This window comes from Myotis daubentonii, chromosome 1 (assembly GCF_963259705.1).
Source record: "Myotis daubentonii chromosome 1, mMyoDau2.1, whole genome shotgun sequence".
Taxonomy (NCBI): domain Eukaryota; kingdom Metazoa; phylum Chordata; class Mammalia; order Chiroptera; family Vespertilionidae; genus Myotis; species Myotis daubentonii.
Window position 1 is genome coordinate 64,089,286 of NC_081840.1, and position 14,651 is coordinate 64,103,936.

Genomic DNA, 14,651 nt, shown 5'->3' on the forward strand with positions numbered 1-14,651 from the left:
TATGACAGGCCCACAGCCAACATCATACTCAATGGACAAAAACTAACACCATTTCCCCTAAGAACAGGAACAAGACAGGGATGCCCCCTCTCACCACTCCTGTTCAACATAGTACTGGAAGTGTTAGCCATTGCAATTCGGCAAGAAGAAGAAATAAAAGGCATCCAAATTGGAAAAGAGGAAGTAAAACTGTCCTTATTTGCAGACGACATGATATTATACATACAAAACCCTAGAGATTCCATCAAAAAGCTACTAGACTTAATACATGAATTTGGCAATGTAGCAGGATACAAAATTAACCCCAAGAAATCTGAGGCATTTCTATACACCAATAGTGAACTTTCAGAAAGAGAGATTATAAAAACAATCCCGTTTACCATCGCACCAAAAAAATTAAGCTACCTAGGAATAAACTTAACTAAAGAGGTAAAAGACCTCTACTCAGAAAACTACAGGACGTTGAAAAAAGATATAGAGGAAGACATAAACAGATGGAAGAACATACCGTGTTCATGGATTGGTAGAATCAACATCATTAAAATGTCCATACTACCCAAAGCAATCTATAAATTCAACGCACTTCCCATTAAAATACCAACGGCATACTTCACAGATCTAGAACGAACTCTCCAAAAATTCATCTGGAATAAAAAAAGACCCCGAATAGCTGCAGCAATCCTGAAAAAGAACAAAGTAGGTGGGATCTCAATACCAGATATCAAGTTGTATTACAAAGCCACTGTTCTCAAAACTGCCTGGTACTGGCACAAGAATAGGCATATAGATCAATGGAATAGAATAGAGACCCCAGAAATCGGCCCGAACCAATATGCTCAATTAATATTTGACAAAGGAGGCAAGAACATACAATGGAGCCAAGATAGTCTCTTCAATAAATGGTGCTGGGAAAATTGGACAGATATATGCAAGAAAATGAAACTAGACCACCAACTTACACCATACACAAAAATAAACTCAAAATGGATACAGGACTTAAATGTACGACGGGAAACCATAAAAATTCTAGAAGAATCCAAAGGCAACAAAATCTCAGACATATGCCGAAGCAATTTCTTCACTGATACAGCTCCTAGGGCACTTGAAACTAAAGAAAAAATGAACAAATGGGACTACATCAAAATAAAAAGCTTCTGCACAGCAAAAGAAACCATCAACAAAACAACGAGAAAACCCACTGTGTGGGAAAACATATTTGCCAATGACATATCTGATAAGGGCCTAATCTCCAAAATTTATAGGGAACTCATACAACTTAACAAAAGAAAGATAAACAATCCAATCAAAAAATGGGCAAAGGACCTAAATAGACACCTTTCAAAAGAGGACATCCAGAAAGCCAAGAGACATATGAAAACATGCTCAAAGTCACTAATCATCCGAGAGATGCAAATCAAAACAGCAATGAGGTACCATCTCACACCTGTCAGACTGGCTATCATCAACAAATCAACAAACGACAAGTGCTGGAGAGGATGCGGAGAAAAAGGAACACTTGTGCACTGCTGGTGGGAATGCAGACTGGTGCAGCCACTATGGAAGACAGTATGGAGTTTCCTTAAAAAACTGAAAATGGAACTCCCATTTGACCCTGTGATCCCACTTCTAGGAATATATCCCAAGAAACCAGAAACACCAATCAGAAAGGATATATGCACCCCTATGTTCATAGCAGCACAATTCACCATAGCTAAGATCTGGAAACAGCCTAAGTGCCCATCAGTAGATGAATGGATTAGAAAACTGTGGTACATCTACACGATGGAATACTATGCTGCTGTAAAAAGGAAGGAACTCTTACCATTTGCAACGTCATGGATGGAACTGGAGAGCATTATGCTAAGTGAAATAAGCCAGTCAATAAAGGAAAAATACCACATGATCTCACTCATTCATGGACAATAGAGACCATTATAAACTTTTGAACAATAATAGATACAGAGGCAGAGCTGCCTCAAACAGATTGCCAAACTGCAGCGGGAAGGCCGGGGAGGGTTGGGGGGCAGGAGGTAAGGGGGTGAGAGATCAACTAAAGGACTTGTATGCATGCATATAAGCATAACCAATGGACATAAGACACTGGGTGATAGGGGAGGCTAGGGGACTGTCTAGGGCGGGGGGATAAAATGGATACATATGTAATACCCTTTGTAATACTTTAAGCAATAAAAATAAAAAAATTAAAATAAAAATAAATAAATAAATAAATAAATAAAATAAAAACAAACAAACAAAAAAAAAAAAAACCAGACCAGTACCCAGGACCCACCACTCGCACTGTGTACAACCTCTCCTGTCTTACCTCCCTCTTCTCCCATTGGTAGCCACTCTCCTGAATTCTATGATAGTTCTATTTTTTTAGGAGTCACCCTCAAAAGCATTTTATGTCCTTAACTATCAATATCCTCATTTTCTTCCTAGATGACACAAAGACTATGGAACAATTAAATGTCATTTACTCCACTCCCAACTTATACATTAAATACTGTCATATACTTAACCTTCTTCCTCACAATTTCTAGGATCTTTTTGTGTATTGGAAAATTTGAGTTGTAAATATTTTCCCCAGTTTGTCTATAGTTGTTTTGCCATTCAGAAGTTTCCAAAATGTGTATGTTTAATTAAAATAGATGAGAAAGTTGTACACCAAAATGAGAGCAGCCCTAATTACAATAAATGATAGAATTATGGCTAAAAAAACAAAACAAAAAAAAAACAACAAATCAATGTTTCTCTCAAATCAATAAAACAAAATGAAGCCGAAACCGGTTTGGCTCAGTGGATAGAGCGTCGGCCTGCGGACTGAAAGGTCCCAGGTTTGATTCCGGTCAAGGGCATGTACCTGGGTTGCGGGCACATCCCTGGTGGGGAATGTGCAGGAGGCGGCTGATCGATGTTTCTCTCTCATCGATGTTTCTGACTCTCTATCTCTCTCCCTTCCTCTCTGTAAAAAATCAATAAAAATATGTTTAAAAAAAAATAAAAATAAATAAATAAATGAAAAACAAGGGAGTGTCAAGGCAATTCAATGGGGAAAGTATTGTCTTTTCAACAAATAGTACTGGGACAACTGGATATTCACATACAAAAAGATAAACTTGGATATGGACATATATGTAATACCTTAATCAATAAAGAAAAAAAAGATAAACTTGGGCCCTTACCTCACACATACAAAAAATAACTCAAGATAGATCAGCAAACTAAACGCTAAAGCTAAAACTATAGAAGTTTGCGGAAGGGATAGGGGGAACAGGAGAAAATCTTCAAGATTTTGACCTAGACAAAGATTTCTTAGACACAACACCAAAATCATTTTTATTTTTCAATTACAGTTGACATATATTGTTATATTAGTTTCATGTATACACCCCAGTGATTAGATATTACATAACATACTGATTATCCCGATAAATCTCACAGCCATCTAACACCATACGTAGTTATTGGAACATTACTATATCCCCTATGCTGTACTTCACATCCCCGTGATATTCTGTAACAACCAATTTTACTTCTTAATCCCTTCACCTTTGTCACCCATCCCCTCAATTCCCCTCCCATCTGGCAACAGTCGAAATATTCTCTGTATCTATAAATCTGAGAAATTGTATTTTAAACATAATTAGAAAAATAAGGACTTTGTATGATCTTTTCATGTATACATTTACAGTTATAATAAAATTTCTTGGCAGTCAATTTATGCCCAGATGACTGACTAACGATATTCAAGCTAAAATTGCTAAAGTTCTATAAAGCAAATTTAAATTTCTCAGATTTCTAAAATTTGGAATCACAAAGCACAAAACTATAAATAAGTAACATCTATAAACATATAGTTCTAGGCTATTTTCTTGCAGACTATTTAGTCAAACTTTATATCTTCAAAATATTAATAACTTACCAAATCCCAAAGTCCAACTTGCCCAGATCTGGCCCCAGCTGCCACCAAAGTTCTAATTTCTGATGGATGAAGAGCCAGAGAGAATACTGAACCTTTGGTAACTTTACAAACAGTATCTTCACTAATGGCCATGCCACTTAAATTGGCTTTGTAGCTGAGAAAATTAAAAAGTTATATTTTAGACATAAAACCATTCTTAATCGACAAAATAAGTAAAAAGATGACACAAAAAAGAAAAAAAAAACACAATTAGTAAACAAATGTGGGAAAATATTTAACCACCTGACAACCAAAGAAATCAAAGTTAATAATGAGGTACTATTTTTCACTTATAAAACACTAGTAGGCTACAGTTAAACACATTCATTCATATATATTGCTAGTGGCAGAGCAAATTCATGTAAGATTTTCAAAAGAAAAAAAGATTTTGAAAAACAATTCAGCAATGTGTACTAAAAGCCATAAATATGTCCATAATATCTGACACATTAATCTCACTGCTGGAATCTATCCTAAGGAAATAATCTACTATCATACATATATACTTCAACAAACACATGCACACATACAAGCACACAAAACTAAATGGAAAACAACTCCAAATACCATGAGGGTAAGAGAAGGTTAAGTAAATGCCACCTACTCAATAAAATATTCTGCAATTAAAAAATTTAAGGAATCTAGTAATGTTCAACCACAATGTTAATGAAAAAATATAATGAAAAATTATATAAACATTAAAACATGACAAACCAATATCACCCCAATAAATTCAATAAAAAAGAAAATAAAAGAACATAGAGTAAAAATGTTTGTGGATTCAGTCATTTAAATGAATATATACTAGGTGCCAGACACTATTCTGGGAATTGAGACAAAACCCCTACATTCATGAAGCTTATATCCTAGAGGTATTGCATATGGCAATACTTTAAAGGAAATATACAAAATCAACAGTTGTTAGGAAATATGGGTAAAATTTTCATCTCATTTTTCAAAATTTCCAGTTTTATAGTCTTTATAAATTAAAGGTCTCAGAAAATGTGAATAAAGACCAGGAATTTTAACTGACCTTTTAATGCTCGATAACTCCTTCTCATTATTCTTAGTACTGGTCTGAAACAATGGGAGAGATCAAAGTACTAAGTTAATATATGTACTGAATTTTCATTAACAAATGATTCTAAAAGCTTATGTAAGCCTACCCAACTGATACCTTGTTCACTTCTGCCCAAGTCTGTAGAAATCCTTTAAGTAGTTCACCGTTATCATCTCGATTTTCAGGAGTCATTTCTAAAGGCCCAGGAGGTAACAAAGGCTGTTATAAAAAAATAAAAACATATAAAAGAGTTGTCGCCCTGCCCTGGAATACAGGCTTGAGATTTTTCACAGCTTTACTTTCCAAAAATAGGGGTGACACATCATTAGCATTCAAAAATAGTTGTTCAATGAATGAATGTCATGTATCCTGTAAGTAATAAAATGTATTATCTTTTAATCATCTCAATCCAGTAAAGGAGATATCACATTTTAAAAACACTGGAATGAAACTTAGAGAAGTTAACTTACCCAAAGCGCCACTGCCAATAACTGGTTATGAGAGTTGATTCAGACAGTTCAATTTCATTAATCAGAGTTATTCTATGCCAGCGTTTTTAAAAAGAGATTGTCACCTATGGGTCGTGAAATCACTTTAATGTCACAACCAGCAATGTGTTTTAGTGAATAAGAATAGAATAGGAAGAAAACAAAAAGAATAGAATAGAAAATACAAGAGTGCATCACATGTAGTAAGGGTATCATTTCACAAGTTTTGTTTCACGGGTGTGTGTGTGTGCATGCGTGTGTGTGTGTGCGTGTGTGTGTGTGTGTGTAATGAGTTCAATGTAAATATATTTCTTATTTTGAGTGGCGGCTTCAAAATATTTTGAAACCTACTCTTCCCATAGTACCTTAATTTGCAATTCACTTCCAAAGTATGAGCCTAATTAGTGTTATCTTCCAAATTATAATTAAACACTTAGAGGAATAGAGTGTTAAAAACAGTAGGTGCTCTTGAATAAAAAATATAATTATTTAGACTAAAATTATTTAAGATTAAAATCTTATTTAGACAATAATTTGGTAAATAAGACTCTTTCCGCCCGGACAGCATAAAATTAAACTATAGCTAAAAACTCCACTACTATTAACACATATTATTTATCAATAATATTAATTAATAACTTCTATTTATTGATTACTTACTAAGCCCTAATAAAATGTAAGGATCTTTATAGAAACTATTTCATTTAACCCTCACAACACCCTACTGAGGTTTCTATTATTGCTGCAATTTTAAAAATGGGAAAACCAGGACTTAATGACACAATCCCACAATCCCATAGCAGGTAAACCAGCAGAGATATAGAATCCAACCGAGGAATGACTAAGAAATCTTAGTCATTAAACCAGCAATTTTCAATCTTTTTCATCTCATGGTACACATAAACTAATTACTAAAATTCTGTGGCACACCAAAAAATGTATTTTTGGCCAATCTGACAAAAAAAAATAGGTATAATTCTGATTCATTCACACAGGACCGCTATTATCATTTTATCTGACAATGTAAGGCAAAAGAGATCAGTGCCCCTAACTAGTCAGGGATTGCATGTTTTAAAAATTCTTGGGGAACACTGGTTGAAAACTGCTGCATTAAACCATTCAACAGTCAAGTACCAAATTAATAAATACAAATTAAACATAATTTAGTGACCTGTTAATCTAATTTCAAGCACTTCAAAATTTTATATTGTATTTGCACTCTTTCTTACATTTTCATCTTCTACTACTGTTGGCTGGGTTGGGGTTTCCGGTAATGAAACTCCTAAAGGATCTACATTTAGTAATCGCATTGACCTTCTACATCCAATTCCATTTTCTCTCTTCTTGGGCTTCTTTCTAAAGAAGTGGAAAAAACTCATGTTATACTCAGAAAAGTTATATGAATTTACTAATATTAAGGGAATAACTTCCAGGACTATATCTCATGGATATAGTCACACACTGCAATATGTACATGGCTATACTGATTTTAATTAACACTCTGATAGCATAATAAATATTCATCATGGGAAGATGAAGGATGTTAAAAAAAAATTATGACACCCTCACAATTTTGTTTGTTTGTTAACATGAATGATTTTCCTACATTAAAATGTGCAAAGTTTCAAAAAAAACTATGACATACATATCAAATAGAATAATTTGTAGCCAGAATAAAGAATTAAATATTATGTTAATATGAAATGAACTCATAAGGAAACAAAAACAAGGTCTAGTACATATTAAATATTATTTTATTTTTTACAAAAAGGTTACATATACACATACATTTGTGCATGCATAGATCACCTATTGAAGAATACACATGAAACTATTAAGAGTGGTTTCCTCTAGGGAGAAGGCCTGAAGAACTAAGGTCTAGGATGGGAAAGAGACAAACATTTCCTTATATTCCCTTCCATATAGTTTACTTTTTAAAAAACATATTCAGGGTGGGGCAAAGTAGGTTTACAATTATGAGTATGTGAAAGTTTATTCTTATTACTTATGTGTTGGGAGCCATTAGAGATATTGGCTTAGACAAAGCCATCTTAAGAATTATAAGTTTCTGGTTCCTCCAGAAACTCCTAATTACCAGAAACTACATGTGTCCTGCGATTTGGCCAGCAGCTAAAGATAACCATCCTATTCCCTGAAGCAACTACCGCCACATCGGAGCCTGCTACAACCCTGCTGATAAGCTAATAGGCTTCTCCACCCACCCCCCACCCCCCCCCACCCCCCCACCCCCCCCACCCCCACCCCCGTCCCTAAAACAGTATATATCCTGCCGCGGTAAGAATAAAATTGGGGGGCTTGATCAGGACTTGTCTTGCCTCCATTCTTTCGTGTCCCTTGTTTGTTTCATTCTCCTAGGGTGTCTCTTCGTTCCCCTGTTGTTGTCCCGCGGGTTGGGGCACTTATGTATTATTGTATTATTTTCCATATAAACAACTGTTGACCTATGTTTGCCCCACTCTGTATATACCCTACATTTTTATGCACTACTTTTCTTTTTTAATTTTTATTATTATTATTTTTTTTTAATATTTTTTATTGATTTTTTACAGAGAGGAAGGGAGAGAGATAGAGAGTTAGAAACATCGATGGGAGAGAAACATCGATCAGCCGCCTCCTGCACATCCCCCACTGGGGATGTGCCCGCAACCCAGGTGCATGCCCTTGACCGGAATCGAACCTGGGACCTTTCAGTCCGCAGGCCGACGCTCTATCCACTGAGCCAAACCGGTTTTGGCGAATTTTTATTATTTTTTTTAATGTGTTTTTATTGATTTCAGAAAGGAAGGGAGAGGGAGAGAGATGGAAACATCAATGATAAGAGAGAATCAATGATCGGCTGCCTCCTGAATGCCTCCCAATGGGGATCGAGCCCGCAATCCAGGCACATGCCCTTGACTGGAATTGAACCTGGGACCCTTCAGTCCACAGGCCGACACTTTGTCCACTGAGCCAAACCAACTAGGGCCTATTTTTCATTTTATTTTTTTTTCCTATTTTTCATTTTAAAATAGTAGTTCAGAACTTTCATTTTCTGATTCCACATGTAGAGAACTTGAAAGTCACCACTCTGTCTCATGCTGAGGGGTGGGAGCGGCCAGGGAGAGGTCAATGGGGGGAAAAAGTATGTTTAATACTTTCAACAATAAAGAATTTAAATTTTTTTTTAAAAGGTAGACAGAAAAATCAACAACTTTTCTAGGATCCTTAAGAATGGCAAGGACACAGTGAAAACGACTGACCCCAATATTGGAGAGCCACACAGGAAAACACAGGACTCATGGCTTACTGGAGCAGAGACTCAGGAATGAAAGCCACCAGGGAAACCAGTGTCTGAACCACCAGAAAAACCTAAACTGTAATTGACCAACTGCTGGAGGCTCAGTGTAGACAAGTCTGGGAGTTAAAAACTCCATGAGAGTCTACACAAAACCTGCACGTGGATGTGTACAGTACATTCATACAACAACAAAAATTAATGAAATAAAGCTGTACATATCAACATGAATGAATTTTAAGATATATAAATGCTAGAGCCCCAGTGCACAGATTCGTGCACACTGAAAGTAAATTAATTAGAAGGTGGCCGACGGGGCAGGACTGGGTGAGATGGGATGGACACGCCCTGGAGCCAACCTCTCACGTCCGTCCCCTGACAGACGGCTGCACCTGGGGCAGCACCCGGGGCTCGAAGGGTGTCTGTGGAGTGAGCAGGGTCCCTCCAGCATGTAGGGTCCCTCGGCCTGGCCTGTGGGGATTGGGCCGAAACTGGCAGTCCAACATCCCCCAAGGGGTCCCAGAGTGCAAGAGGGCACTCTGCAAAGTTGCTGTCACTTGGCAGCTCCTGCGCTGAGCGTCTGCCCCCTGGTGGTCAGTGTGTGTCATAGCTACTGGCTGGTCGCCCAGTCACTTAGGCTTTTATATATATAGATGAGAAAAAAAAAGAAAATCCAAAAATATAAAAATGGCATTGTATGTGAACACCAAGAAATGGCAAAATTAAATATATTGTTATGGATACATTCATCGGTAGTAAAACTATAAATAAACTCAAGAAGTGATTATCACAAAATTCAGCATAATAGTTATATCTGAAGGAAGGTGTATATATGGGCCTTCAAAGGCACTGTAATTTCTATTAACCTGGATGGCAGGTACATGAATGGTTGTTTGTATTACTATTACTTTCTCAACTATACAAATATTTTATATGTGCTTCTTTTTTATGTATATTTAATTTTTTTTTAATTTTAAACCCCTCTGGATTGTCAAAACATCAACTTTACAGAAAAAGAAAGAAAAAGTATGGAAACTGTCCAAAGTTAGTACCACAGCTATAAGTTGCAGAATCAAAATTTGAAATCAAGTTTGCCAAATTCCAAAAGCTATGCTCTTTCCTTTAAATTATATAATTTCCACTCTCCCAACTTGATACTAATACCTATAAATTCATGCACTGCTTTGCCATGTTTTGCCGGGAGCCGGTCCATCCTTGCTGTTTCAAGGGACCTGGCATATATGGCATACTGTTCTTAATATGTTTGCTCACCTTCTTAGCACTGTGTGTTTTAACCAAGGTCACCTCTCTGAGAAAGGTTGTTTCCCCAGGTGGGGATTTTCCCCTGAAGTTAGGGAGGGAATAAAACCCCTTAACTAAGTGCCAGGCAGGTGGTTGATCACTTTAATTACGAACAATCATGCTTAAGCTACATAATCTTTACTCCCTGGAATGGAGATAAGAAACGTCCTAACCTTTGGAATAGAGATTGATAGGATTGGAATCAACTGGTATAAATATGGATGTAACAAGACAACAGGACACAGAACCTAGACACAGAACCTACACAGAACCTAGAGACAGAAGAACTTCGCTGGAGAGAACATGGCAAAAGATCCTGGACAGAAACTGGAGACAGAACCTAGCAAGAGAACCTGGCTGAAGAACCTAGAGACAGAACCTGGCTACAGAACCTGGATAGAACATGGCAAGAGAACCTGACTAGAACCTGGTGACTGAACCTGGCTGGAGAACCTGGACAGAACCTGGCTGGAGAACCTAGCAAGAGAACATGGACACAGAACCTGGCTGGAGATCCTAACCAGAACTTGGCTAGAGATCCGGGCTAGGCTGCTGATCAACTGAACGCTGTCTCCATGTCATTCCTTCTTTGCCGACTCCGTCTACACCTTTGGGAACCCCTGGACCTGCTGGGGTTGGACCCCAGCAATGTTTTGGTCAACAATGGAATACATATTCCACAGTGGTCCCATAAGATTATAATGAAAATGAAAAATTCCTATTGCCTAGCCTAGTGACTTTGTAGCAGTCATAACATTGTAGCACAAGGCATTACTGTTGTGTGCCTCTCCAGTCTATTGATTGCTATCAATTAGAAATGCCGGGGGCACTCACCTGGACCCCAGTGAGTTTCCCAGACATCTCCCCTTTCTAAACCCATGTTACAACTGGACCTCCTCTTACAGTGATTGCAAGATGCCCTTTAGCAATAACCATTAGGAAACTTTAAAGAGAAAAAAAGAGTTTATTATTTACAGGCCCTGGAACCTACAAGGAATGCCAGGGAGCATACAGCCTGACCAAGGATAGACAGAAAGCAAGAGCCTAAGGTTCTGCTTTTATTGGGTCGAGGATGGGAGTCTAGGGTTTCACCAGAGGATTTTGGGGGGTTTTTCCTCACCAGAGGATATTTTTCCATTGCTTTTAGATAGTGGAAGGGTGGAGGGGGAGAGGGAAGGGGAAGGGAAGGGGGAGAGGGAGAAGGAGGGGGAGGGGAAGGGGAGGGGGACAAGGAAAGGGAGAAGGAGGAGGAGAGTGAGGGGGAGAGAAAAAAACCTCAGTGTGAGAGAGACATTGGTTGGTTGCGTCCCACACATCAAGGAGCAAGCCTACAACCCAGCTGCCTCCCGCACATGCCCCAACCGGAGCTGGGGTACAAACCTGCAATCCAGGTATGTGCCCTTGACCAGGAATTGAACTGATTTCCCTTCGGTACACAGGCCAATGCTCTAACCACTTAGACACACTGACCAGGACTCACTATAGGGTTTTACAGGCTCACTCTGTTTTCTTTTAAATCTTTATTGTCAAAAGTATTACACATGTCCCTATTTTTCTCTCCATTGACCCCTGCTGGCTCGCCCTAGCCCCCACCTCACTCTTTATTGGTGAATTTAAAACGTAAGAGTGGGAATTTAAAGCACTAGAAAAGAAAAAGAAAAACAAAAACAAAAACAAAACAAAACTAAGCAGCCCAAATGGTTAGTTGTCATCATCAACCACAATCTCTAAGTATGGGGAGGCGGCCTGGCTCTTTATCTAGTGGCTGGCAATGTATTTATTCTAGTTAGCCATCCTTGAAGCCAGATGCCTGTGAAATGAATGTCTCTTTGAAATGCATGCCTCAGTCAGGCACTTGCATTTAAAAAAAAAAAAAAGCCTACTGTCAGGGCTTTATTCTACAACTAGAGGCCCGGTGCACGGATTCATGGTGGGGGTCCCTAGGCCTGGCCACCAGACACCTACTCAGTTCCCCGCCTCCCCACCTCCTCACCATCGCACTGCCACTGCAGTGGGCGGGCTGATTGGGGCCTGCTGGCCGGGGGAGGGACAGGGCGCAGGAGGTTGGCTGCTGGCACCAAGGAGGGAGCCAGCCCTTGGCCCCTCTGGGAAAGGGGCTGCATCTACCACCACCTACCCCCGGTTCCCTGTCCCAGCCCAGGGCACAAAGGCCCCGGTGGGGTCAGGAGAGAAGGCAACAGTCGCCGGGCTGGGCACAGAAGGAACGGACGCCAGACATTGACATCCTGCCACCACGCAGTTCCCCAACCCCCCCCTTCCCTCGCTGCCATGCCGCCACGGGCGATGGGCCAATCGGCCGGCTGGCTGGGGGGAGGGTTGGGAAGGAGGGACCACAGGCAGTTGGCCAGCCACAGGAGGTTGGCTGTTGAGTGTCTGCCCCCTGGTGGTCAGTGTGTGTCATAGTGACTGGTCATTCCGGTCATTCAGTTGCAAGGGTCGCTTAAGCTTTTATATACATAGATTATGGATTTGTGATGGTGCTACTGTAAACAAACCTACTATGGTATAAACGTATAGCAGACATAATTACAGTAGTAGGCTATACCACTTAGGTTTGCAAAAGTGCTCTCTATGATGTTCACACAACAATAAAGTTGCCTAAGAATGAATTTGGGAACAAATCACCAATCTTTACTAATAAAAAATATGCAAACATAAAGCTATTAATCAGCTGGCAACATAACCAGTGCTCCTTCTTTGCAGGGTTAGTAACTTTCCTCTTCTAACATTACACACTTGCAAATATATGGCCATAATTAAGTTTAGCTTTCCTGAAGTTAATTCACCTGTATTAGACTCAAACCAAGACCCTGGCCCGGCAGCTCAGTTGGTTAGAGCCATGGTCGGCAAACTGCGGCTCGCGAACCACATGCGGCTCTTTGGCCCCTTGAGTGTGGCTCTTCCTAAGCCTTAGGAGTACCCTAATTAAGTTAATGACAATGTACCTACCTATATAGTTTAAGTTTTAAAAATTTGGCTCTCAAAAGAAATTTCAATCATACTGTTGATATTTGGCTCTGTTGACTGATGAGTTTGCCGACCACTGGGTTAGAGCATCGTTCTGATATGCCAAGGTTATGGGTTGGATCCTCGGTCAAGGCACATACAAGAAGCAACCAATAAGTGGAACAACAAATTGATTTCTCTCTCTCTCTCTCTCTCTCTCTCTCTCTCTCTCTCTCTCTCTCCCCTCCTCCTCTCTAAAATTAATAAGTTTTAAAAAAATCAAACCAATTAAAGTGATGCTATATTTCATTACCATTAGCATTAAACAAATGATCTAAAGATACCAAGATTTTTAGATTCTTCATTTATACATAAGCACTGCTAAAATGCAGTACATAGAACTTAAGCTAAGGAAGCCTGGAGCTCAGATCCTAAAACTTCCACTTCTGAGCTATTTTGACCTTAAGCAAATTACTTTACCTCTTTGAGCCTGTTCTCTATTTCACAAAATAGATATATTACCTCCAATATTTGGTTGTTATCAGAATTAAATGAGATAAAGCCCTAGCTGGTTTGGCTCAGTGGATAGAGCATTAGCCTGTGGACTGAAAGGTCCCAGGTTCAATTCCAGTCAAGGGCACATACCCAGGTTGCAAGCTCCATCCCCAGTAGGGGGTGTGCAGGAGGCAGTTGATCAATGATTCTCATCATTGATGTTTCTATCTCTCTCTTCCTCTCCCTTCCTCTCTGAAATAAAATACACACACACACACACACACACATACAGACACACACACACACACACACACACATAGAGAGAGAGAGAATTAAATGAGATAAAATAGGACAAAAATTTTAGGTCACTGCACTGTATTTTATAGATGTTCAATAAATGTTCATTTCCTTCCTTTATTCTAGTAATGTAAAAGAAAACAAATTGAGAAACAAAAAGCCAGAAAAGTTAAAAGAAGGTAGAAGAATCTTTAAGAATAACAGTTTTCAGAGAGAGGAAGTAGAAGAGCGTACAAGGGGGATAAATGGTAATGGAAGGTGACTTGACATGGGGTGGTAAACACAAAATACGATATACGATGATGTATCTTAGAATTGTATACCTGAAATCTATATAATTTTATTAACCGTTCTTACCCCAATAAATTATATTAAAAAGGGGGGGGAAAAAGAATAATAGTTTTCTAGGCAAAAATAAGAATAATTTAGTGAAAGTAAAGATTTCCCTCCATTAACAGCAACAGTATTAAAAAGAAATAAAATTCAGCTTTCAAGATTCAATTTCCTCTATATTCCTTTGATGAGGATGAGAACTTTAGTTATTAAAAAGTAGCATTCTCTCAGAAATACTATAAGGATTAAGATTAAATTACAGAGTTTCTGATCTTACTTATTTTACTATGCTGAATCATTTTTTCAAATTATAAAACAACTCAGCAATATATCATGGAGCAGACACTGCAAATCTTATCTTTTACCTTCTGGATTCAGAAGGCTGTCTCTTCTTTATCATTTCACGGAATCTTGCAGCTGACTGCAAAATATACAAAGTATATACACATA

At 38.6% G+C, this 14,651-nt stretch overlaps 1 protein-coding gene across 2 annotated transcripts in view; it reads right to left on the reverse strand.

Moving 5' to 3' along the window:
* WDR76 (WD repeat domain 76) overlaps window positions 1-14,651 on the reverse strand; it is a 41,437-nt gene that overhangs the window by 19,006 nt on the left and 7,780 nt on the right. For both annotated transcript variants that reach the window (XM_059702896.1, XM_059702888.1), the window contains exons 4-8: window positions 14,567-14,622; window positions 6,742-6,868; window positions 5,142-5,243; window positions 4,998-5,041; window positions 3,926-4,079 (exon numbers count right to left, since the gene is read on the reverse strand). In XM_059702896.1, coding sequence (XP_059558879.1) covers window positions 3,926-4,079; window positions 4,998-5,041; window positions 5,142-5,243; window positions 6,742-6,868; window positions 14,567-14,622 — 483 coding nt within the window. The remainder of the gene's footprint in view (window positions 1-3,925; window positions 4,080-4,997; window positions 5,042-5,141; window positions 5,244-6,741; window positions 6,869-14,566; window positions 14,623-14,651) is intronic.